Raw genomic sequence first — 10,101 nt, 5'->3', positions numbered from 1 at the left:
GAAATATTGGCCTTATACCTCAAGCGATGAATGACATTGTTTCCTTTTTGGTATGGAAATACAGTATCCAACATAAACTGGCCGGCAGAGCGTTGGATAAGTGAAAATGTTGGATAATAAGGAGGGATGAAGGAAAAGCCTATTAGACATCAACTCACGTTACGATTTTACAAATTAAGCACCAAAACATGATGTTTTACAACAAATCGACAGAAAAAGCAGTCCAAAAGACAGCATTGAATTTTTGCCAATTGTTGTAAGCCGCCCTGAGTCCCTTCAGGTGAGAAGGGTGGGATATAAATGTTGGAAATAAATAAATAAATAATATTATGTAATAATTACTATATTTACAAATTTATTTATTTATTTATTTATTTACAGCATTTATATTCCGCCCTTCTTTCTCACCCCGAAGGGGACTCAGGGCGGATCACATTATACATATAGGCAAACATTCAATGCCTTTTAACATAGAACAAAGACAAACAAACATAGGCTCCGACCGGCCTCGAACTCATGACCTCCGGGTCAGAGTGATTCATTGCAGTTAATTGCAGGTGGCTTGCTCTCCCGCCTGCGCCACAGCCTGGGCCCAAATTTAGCACCAACATATCGCAATGTATTGATAACATTGACCACTAAAACATTGGCTACTAACAAATTAACTACAAATAAAGATAGAATTGCATAAAATGAACTTACTGTAACAACAATGTCAGAAATTAAATGCATAAAAAGTTCAGTCCTTGCTGCCTAGAGAAACAGCTGTGGATCCAGGCAGGAGGCAGACTGCATTGGATAATCCTGAACTTTGGATAAGCGAATGTTGGATAACTGAGACTCTACTGTAGCTTTGAAACTGGACTTTCTGCAGGACAGCCGAACTTGTAAATTCAAGGCGGCATCCAATGTGTTCCTATATTTGTTTTAAGCATAAGCTGAAAGGCCTGATTCATCTTAAAAAATTCATCTGTTGAAATTGTCCACATGCTTTTGGATTTCAATGGCTTCTCTGTGTCGCCTGACATGGTGGTTGTTAACGTGGTCCAGCATTTCTGTGTTCTCAGATACTATGCTGTGTCCAGGTTGGTTCATCAGGTGCTCTGCTATCAAAACAACATAACAGTTACAGTAGAGTCTCACTTATCCAACACTCACTTATCCAACGTTCTGGATTATCCAATGCATTTTTGTAGTCAATGTTTTTAATACATCGTGATATTTTGGTGCTAAATTCGTAAATACAGTAAATACAGTAATTACTATGTAAGATTACTGCGGATTGAACTACTTTTTCTGTCAAATTTATTGTATAACATGATGTTTTGGTGCTTAATTTGCAAAATCATAACCTAATTTGATGTTTAATAGGCTTTTCCTTAATCTCGCCTTATTATCCAACATATTCGCTTATCCAACGTTCTGCCGGCCCGTTTATGTTGGATAAGTGAGCCTCTACTGTACTTTAAAAACCGGAACATCAAATTGTTCTGCGCAGCAGAGGGTGACTGATACATCATTCCACCAGGTCCAAGAATATAATCAAAACGAGTAAAGAAGGGACAAGGGAACAATTTCACTTAAAGTGAAATAAGTTAATAAGCGGTGTCAAATTGCATTAATTCTCCAATGTGGATGCAACTATAGAGTCAGTGATGTCATTCATTCTCCATTGTCGATGTACCCATAATCTCAACATCAACAAGATTCTGCTGTTCTGGGCTCCAGAGATATTTAGAAAATGCACAGAGCCAAGGAAAAACCATGCAGCTATATCTGAATGATATAAGGAGGATGCTGAGAGTGTCACAGTGACCATTGATGATGCCTGCCTTGGACAACTGGGCCCCTTTGAGGCAAGGCAAGTCTTGGGGGGGCCAAATTGGGATGCCTTTGGGACCAGTTGAAAAACATCCAGTGTCCAAAGGAGAGAAGCTTCTTCCAAGGAAACCTGAAGCTCATGGATCCACCGGGGTTTGCAGGAAGCAGTGAGAAGGACGGTGAGGAGAAGACATCGGTCTCCCTGAAGTCTTGTTTTAGCCAAGGTGGGCTTGGGCTCAGCAGGCCTTCCAAGGATAGCCCTGGATTCATCCTCTTCCTTCCCAATTGTTCATCCACATTTAAAATGTCCCGTCTCCTCCCGCTTTCCCCCTTTGTCCTCAGCGTATTTCAAATTTCAGTGTAGATAGGGCCTGTGTAAATGTAGGCTTTGCCATTAATAGCCATAGAAGAAACGCTCTATAATCACCAAGCCATATAGATATTTTCACTTCTTCTTCACTTTATTTCTTAATTAGTCGCTCTCCACCTGAGTGCTCTGAGCGAGTTACAATTTAAAATATCATTCCACAATATAAAAACATTCAACATAAAAACATTCAACAGTGACTATTTGACAAATTAGATCTGATTTACTTAAATGCACAGCCAAACAGCCAAGTCTTGAGCGCTTTTACAAAAGGCCGCAACTCCGACATTGCTCTAACATATGGAGGCTGTAACACCTCTAGGCTGCGTGAGCACTGGAAACCAACATGGAGGCCAATAAACAATCTAATATCTTTATTAGAGCAATAAAGGAATCAAACAAAAATAGGCAGAGTATATAGTCCAGCAATAGTCCTTTTAGGAAAGGTCAAATATAGTCCAGTAATATCAAGTTCAATGTCCAGTATTAGAGTTCAAGTTTTAAATCCAATAACCGAAATACACTCAAACTTCCAAGCAGTTTGAGTGGGGGGAAAAGCAAGGTCTTCAGGAAAGTTCCAGGTTCGATGTCCAAGGCAAGGAATCAAGCAAGGCAAGGTTGGTCGTGGTAGAACCGAAATGCAGTCCAGTCTTGGCAGGGAAACGGGACGCAACTCCCGGTCTATTCACGAGTAGCACACCATCAGGCCGCTAAGATTCACAGGAACAAGAGCCGATGTTAACTTTCCAACTGTCACGTTGACACCGAGTTGGGTAGCCTAGGCCCAGAACTTTTATGGAAGTTCAAATCTCCCTGAACCAGGTGTTTGAGTCCACATTTTCCCAAGGGAACGGACTGATGACAACAACCTGCCAGATGTAAGCCTCCCTTAAACTTCCCAGGAGAAACGGTTTAATTATAATCCTCTCTCTCCGCTAATCTCGCACTTCGTCTCAAAAACTCCTTATGGAAGCGATGTGTTTTGAGAAAAGACTTCCTATCAAACACAACACTTTTGGCACCAAAATGTCAACAGGGGACATCTGGAATGGAACAGAATCTTTCTGAGATGGGAAAAAAACCCATATCCTCTTCAGTTTGATCTATGATAGCTGGGGGGTCATGGATCAAGGGTCCCTGAGACATCACAGAGGCAATGAGTTCCACAAGAATTGGAGCATAGGCCGAAAAGGCTCTACGCCTTGTAGCTTCCAGGCCCGGTACATAAAGGAGATTTTCCTGGGAGGATCGAGGTGACCACTGATGGAAATAAGGAATGAGGCGGTCCCTAAGATATAATGGTCCTTGGCCATTTCGAGCTCTAAATGTCAGGATCAGTATCTTGTAAGAGATCCAATGTTCTATTGGTAGCCAATGCAGTTGTTTCAAAATCGGTGTAATTTTGGGCCGGGCTGTGGCACAGCTGGTTAGTAGCCAGCAGCAATAAATCACCACTGACCATGAGGTCTATTGGTTCGAAGCCTGGATCGGGGTTAAAGCTCCAACTGTTAATAGCTGCCTTTGTATTATTTCCATCCAGGTCTCAAACAACTGCAGCAGACCCAGGAGCTCTGCAATGCCACCTTGGTCGCCGGAGGAAAGAGATTTCCTTGCAACAGGTGGGTCTACCAGGAAGACTTTTGTTTTGTTGCCCGGCAAGAAGGCCTTGCAAAACCACAACTCCCAGGTTATATAACACTAGCTTTGCCCGGCCACGCGTTGCTGTGGCTTATGGGAATCATTTGTTGGCCAGGTGGAATAGCAGTGAATAGCCTTGCAGCCTCAAAGCCTGGCCGTTTTCTGGAGGAGCTGGAGTCGCACCCTCAATCAGAGAGCTGCTTTGAAGCCTGGCTACTTCCTTTGTAGGGGAATCCTTGTTTGGCCAGCTTGAATTGCACTGAATAGTCTTGCAGCTTCAAAGCCTGGCCGCTTTCTACATAGGGCGTCCTTGCCAGGCCAGGTTGAATGGGACGGAGTAGCCTCGTGGCTTCAAAGCCTGGGAGTCTTTTCCCTAGGGGAAATCTTGGTTGGCCAGGTTGAATAGCACTGAATAACCTTGCTGCTTGCAAGCCTGGCCACTTTCTACCTCGCGGAATCCTTGGTTGGCCAGTTTGAATAGCAATGAATAGTCTCGGTGTGGCAGGTATGAATGCTGCAATTAGCCACCTTGATTAGCATTTAATGGCCTTGCAGCTTCAAAGCCTGGCTGCTTCCTGCCTGGGGGAATCCTTTGTTGGGAAGTGTTAGCTGGCCCTGATTGTTTCCTTTCTGGAATTCCCAATTTCCCTGCTTTCAGAATGTTGCTCTTTATTTACTGTCCTGCTTTTAGAGATTATATTGTTCTGTATTATTATACCACAGTAATTATTTCATATTATATTTATAATGTCATATTATCTGCTTAGAAGTGGATTATATCAGGCCCCTTCTACACAGCTGTATAAAATCCACACTGAACTGGATTATATGGCAGTGTGGACTCAAGATCATCCAGTTCAAAGTAGATACTGTGGATTATCTGCCTTGGCATTCTGGGTTATATAGGTGTGTGGAAGGGCCTTTTGTCTACACTGACATATAAAAGGTAAAGATTTCCCCTGACGTTAAATCCAGTCGTGTCTGACTCTGGGGGTTGGTGCTCATCTCCATTTCTAAGCCGAAGAGCCAGCATTGTCCATAGACATCTCCAGGTCATGTGGCCGGCATGACTGCATGGAGCGCTGTTACCTTCCCGCTGGAGCGGTACCTATTGATCTACTCACATTTGCATGTTTTCAAACTACTAGGTTGGCAGGAGCTGGGGCTAACAGTGGGAGCTCATTCCGCTCCCGGGATTTGAACCTGGGACCTTTCGGTCCACAAGTTCAGCAGCTCAGTGCTTTAACACACTGTGCCACCAGGGGCCCCACACACTGACATATAATCCAGTTCAAATCAGATAATCTGTATTTTATGGGCAGTATGGATCAGGCCTCAGTGCACTCTGCCTTGGCTGAGGGAGTTGTTAGGATACGAAGGGGGCGGGGCCTAAAGGCAGCAGAGCCTACCTTTCTAACTGGCAGTTAGAGGGCGGGAAGCTCTTCCTTGTCCTCTGTAATTTGGACTATTTTTCTAGGTTTTTTTCAATTGAAAGACATACCTTGGATGACTGTGTCTTTTGTGGTCAAATTTGGTGTGTTTGGGTTCAGTGGTTTTGCTGTTTACTCCATAATAAAGGGTCACATTACATTTTTTTATATATAGATGAAATATAGTAAGGCATGTGACTCCACGACCTCTGTCCTCCTCACAGGGCACTGCTGGCCTCCGTCAGCCCATACTTCCAGGCGGTTTTCACCAGCGACTTCAAGGAATCCAGGGAAGGTGAGGTCCTCCTCCAAGGCCTGGACCCTTCCGTCCTCCAAAACCTGCTCGCCTACCTCTATTCGGGAGAGATGACCCTCCGTCCCGAAACTGCCGAGGAGCTCTTCACCGCAGCCAGCCGCCTCCAACTCCTGCCCGCCTTGACCCTCATCAGCAGGTAGAGAGAGATGCCGCGCGATAGGTTCGTGACTTATACTTTTCCAATCGCGACCTCCCTGTGAAATGGCAGACAAAGGTTTGAGGTAACGAGACAAAGAGAGTTCCGGTTGCTGTAGAAAAAGATGTATATTCTCAGTGGCCAGAGATAATATAGACCCTCCTGTCTCCAGGGAAAAAAGGGTACAGAACAAGAAACACAGGCCTTTTTATACCATTTTTGCCTTCATCTACCTACGTCATTTAGGCATTCTCCATCACCAATTAGTGTCAAAAAAAGTCTTACTTTGCACTTTACTAAAAGCTACTTTTGCATTTTCCTAAAATATAGGCTACTTTCAAGACCTCTGACCCTCCATTAGGCCTTAGTTGCTGCTTAGAATTTTCCCTATCTAAGCTCAGAGCTAGCTTGGAGACGAAGTATTGGAGCTTCTTGCAATGGCAGAGAAATCCTGAGATATTCTTTGCCCCAGTGCTGAGTTACTATTTTTAGAAAGAGCAGGTCTTTCCCTATCCACGTTCAGCACCAGTTTCAAAGGCAGGTCAGTACTTACGATGGCTTGTCTGAGCCAGCCTGGCTTGACCGCACAAGCACATCCGAGTTCTTTTGTCTTCTGTCTAGAAGGCAAAAGGCTTCTCAAAATGGAGCCCTTTTCCTCAGGAAAAGGGGCAGTCTCCAGAACAAAAAGATACTTTGCAAACCTATAGCAGCAAGGCTTTGCAAACGGGCTACAAACTCTGCTAATGGTTAACTGATAGCCTTGGAAGAAATTCAAAAGGGTGCTATTCCCTACAACCATGGAAAAATGCAAATCAAACCCCTGGGAGATGAAACAGGTGTGTTGAGAGAGAAATCTTTGTCAAAAGCAACGTCTTGTTTTGGAGTATAGAAGCTAGCTCTTGCTTTCCCAGCCTTGTGTATTCAAGTTATGGGATTTTGTCAAGCATTCCTGGAACCTTGTTTTATGCCTTATGTTTTCTTGGATTATTCTATGTAGCTTTGCTTTTGCATCAATCTTTTAGAACTTTATTTTTGCTTTCAAGAACTACTTATTTCCTATCTTCCAATAAACTACAAAAGACTATAACCTGTGTGCAGCCTGGTGTGTTTAGCAAAGTGAAGCTAACCTGAGGTGCGACAGCTGCCCTCTTTCTCACGACACCCCCTTCTCTCCATTGAACCCCTGGCAGATACCTCCTAGATCAGGTCTCCGAGGAGAACTGCCTGCGTCTTTACGCACTCGCTCGGGACCACAACAATGGCGCCTTGTTGCGCGGCACCTTGAGCTACCTGGGCCTCCACTTCGAGTCGGTCCCAAAACACCGGGATTTTCTGCATCTCGATCCTGCCGCCGTGAGTGGCCTCATCTCTTCAGATCAACTCAACGTGAACTCCGAAATGGAGGTCTTCCGAGCCATTCAGTGTTGGGTGAATGTTGCACCTTCTGAACGGTTAGCAGCACTCCGGACACTTCTCCAACACGTACGTTGGCCTTTGCTGTCTGATGCAGAAGTGACTGAAATCCAAGCCTTCTTGGCCACGCTTGACCCTTCCACGGAGCTGGTTTGGGAAGACCTTGATGGTGTTGGAAGGTTGCAACGGAGCGGAGGCCTCCGGAGAGGGATGTTCCAGGACCGCATTGTGTGTATCAAAGTCCCGCGTTTGAGGGACATCCTCTCCGCCAATGAAGACATGGACTGCTACGTGGAGTGTTTGAACCCGATTACGGGTTCGAGGACAAAGTTGCCACATTTAGAATTGGTGGCTCTTCCCGGATGCTCTGTCTTGGAGCATAAGTTGTATATTTCAGGCGGAAAACACCCCGACGCCACGTATTCCAGCGCCCTCCACGAATACGACTCCCTGGCAGACCGTTGGGTCCGGCTCCCATCCATGTCGACCCCGCGTTCCGTCCATATATTCTTAACTTGCAAACAAAAGCTCTTTGCGTTGAGTGGCTGGAACGACACTGGGCCCTTGGCCACTGCAGAGAGCTTCGACGTCACCCAGCAAACGTGGGCTTCCATTGCCAGTCTGCCCATTGTGTTACGCTTCTCCGCCTCTGCTGCTTTTAAAGCCAAACTGTATTTAATCGGCGGGGACGCCGACTCCGACGAAGTGCTTTACCAAGGCATCTTGGTCTACGACATTGCCTCGGACGCCTGGACACAAGTGCCGCTCGATTTCAGCCTCCACGGCGCCTCCGCCGTGACGATGGAGATCGGCATCTGTGTCATCGGAGGCTTCTTCTCCAAAAAGATCACCCCACCATACCCCAACCGGCGCTTCAGCCAACTCCTGCCTTGCACCCCAAAATGCTTCTTCATGCACGAAGATGGGGCGATCAGCAAAGAGGTCACCATCCCGCCGCTGCCGTTGCCTTTGGCCTTTGCAGGCGCCACTTGTTTCCAAGGCAGGGTCTACGTCATCGGAGGCGTCTGTACCTCCAGGACCCATGACGCTATTTACCACTGGCAACCCGGAGAGGCAGCCTGGACCCAGTATCCGGAGGGGCTCTCCGGCCAAGGCACCGTGGTGCGAAGAGTGTTGAAATGCGTGACCTTAAAGGTGGTGAGGCCCAACCTGGCGGCTGTTATTCAGGGCGCGCCCATCAAACAAGTGGCTGTTGGGTTGAAGGCTCCTTCCAGAGGCAGACCAGAAGACAACCACCACAACTTCCCAAGTCAAGCTTCACTATGAGAGACAATGAGTCCCCAAAAAAGGGAAGGTGTATTTTCATCCACACTCCTCTTAGCCCTGGATCCATTAAAAGCATATGATGTCCCTCTGTCTTGTTCTGCCTCCTTCTTGTGTTTTTGCATTCAACATTTTTGGTTTTTTGGTTTTTGGCAAACTTTGGCCCTCCAGGTGTTTTGGACAGTCATGCCAATGGCCACTTGACCTTGGAGGTGTCTACGGACAACGCCTGCTCTTTGGCTTAGAATTGTCAGAGTATTTGCAGCGCAGCAGTAGTTGGATGGAAGCAGTGGAGCGCAGAACGAAGAGACACTCAGAGACGTTGGTAAAACTACAGTAGAGTCTCACTTATCCAACATAAACGGGCTGGCATAACGTTGGATAAGCAAATATGTTGGATAATAAGGAGGGATTAAGGAAAAGCCTATTAAACATCAAATTATGTTATGATAAGACTGTCCAACTCCGATCCAATCATTATTCTCATCTTCTTCAATGTAAATGTGCTTATGTATCCTTTTGATAATAATAGAGTAAAATAATACATGTAATAATAATAATAACAATAATAATAATAAATACAGGAAAATAATACAAATAATAATAATAATAATAAATACAGGAAAATAATACTAATAATAATAATAATAATAATAATAATAAATACAGGAAAATAATACAAGTAATAATAGAGTAAAATCATAAATGCAATAATAATAATAATATCAGAGTGAAATAATAAATGTATTAATAATAATAATAAAAATTAGAGTAAAATAAATGTAATAGTAGCAACAATAATAGAGAAAAATAATAAATGTAATACAGTAGAGTCTCACTTATCCAACATAAATGGGCCGGCAGAACGTTGAATAAGTGAATTTGTTGGATAATAAGGAGAGATTAAGGAGAAGCCTATTAAACATCAAATTAGGTTATGATTTTACAAATTAAGCACCAAAACATCATGTTAGACAACAAATTTGACAGAAAAAGTAGTTCAATACACACACATAATGCCATGTAGTAATTACTGTATTTAAAAATTTAGCACCAATATATCACGATGTTTTGAAAACATTGACTACAAAAATGCGTTGGATAATCCAGAACGTTGGATAAGTGAGTGCTGGATAAGTGAGACTCTACTGTAGTAGCAACAATAATAGAGAAAAATAATAAATGTAATAATACCAATAATAATAGAGAAAAATAATAAATGTACCATATATTCTCGAGTATAAGCTGACCCAAATATAAGCCAACCAGGATCCTCACCCGAGTATAAGTCGAGGGGGGCTTTTTCAGTCTTAAAAAAAGTTCTGAAAAACTAGGTTTATACTCGAGTATATACAGTAAGCTCCAAAGTTCTAAATGAATGAGAGATCTTTTTCCAGCCGGAAACATCCTGGCTTCATCTCAGTTCCTGGCAGATGTTGACTCTCCTTAATTCAGCATTTCTCAGTTTGGGAGTCAGGAGCCCTGGGGGGGGGGGGTCACAAGGAGTCGCCAAAGAAAACACATATTTCAGAGAAGTTTGACGCAATTCTATCGTTGGTGAGATTCAAGGGACTTTTTGATTGTAGGTGAACTATAAATCCCAGCAACTACAACTCCCAAATGTCAAGGTCCACCACATTTGGGCATACTATTCGCACCAAGTTTGGTCCAGATCCATCATTGTCTGGAGTCCACA

The 10,101-nt window shown here is 44.0% G+C and overlaps 1 protein-coding gene across 2 annotated transcripts; it reads left to right on the top strand.

Annotated features, from left to right (window-relative positions):
- The first annotated feature begins 1,861 nt into the window (after positions 1 to 1,861).
- On the top strand, positions 1,862 to 8,492 carry LOC103281537 (kelch-like protein 6). 2 transcript variants are annotated; one of them, XM_008123311.2, is made up of 4 exons: positions 1,862 to 2,000; positions 3,729 to 3,807; positions 5,481 to 5,708; positions 6,899 to 8,492. In XM_008123311.2, exons 1-4 carry the CDS (start codon positions 1,961 to 1,963, stop codon positions 8,406 to 8,408), a joined length of 1,857 nt encoding a protein of 618 aa, XP_008121518.1. In that variant the 5' UTR covers positions 1,862 to 1,960; the 3' UTR covers positions 8,409 to 8,492. The 2 variants fall into 2 exon arrangements, with proteins under 2 accessions (XP_008121518.1, XP_062818918.1); XM_062962848.1 differs by having other exon boundaries at positions 1,864 to 2,045.
- The last annotated feature ends 1,609 nt before the right edge of the window (positions 8,493 to 10,101 follow it).

The sequence above is a fragment of the Anolis carolinensis genome, unplaced genomic scaffold, assembly GCF_035594765.1.
Source record: "Anolis carolinensis isolate JA03-04 unplaced genomic scaffold, rAnoCar3.1.pri scaffold_10, whole genome shotgun sequence".
Taxonomy (NCBI): domain Eukaryota; kingdom Metazoa; phylum Chordata; class Lepidosauria; order Squamata; family Dactyloidae; genus Anolis; species Anolis carolinensis.
Note: the sequence above shows the minus strand (reverse complement) of the source record. Positions and strands in the feature narration are given on the sequence as shown.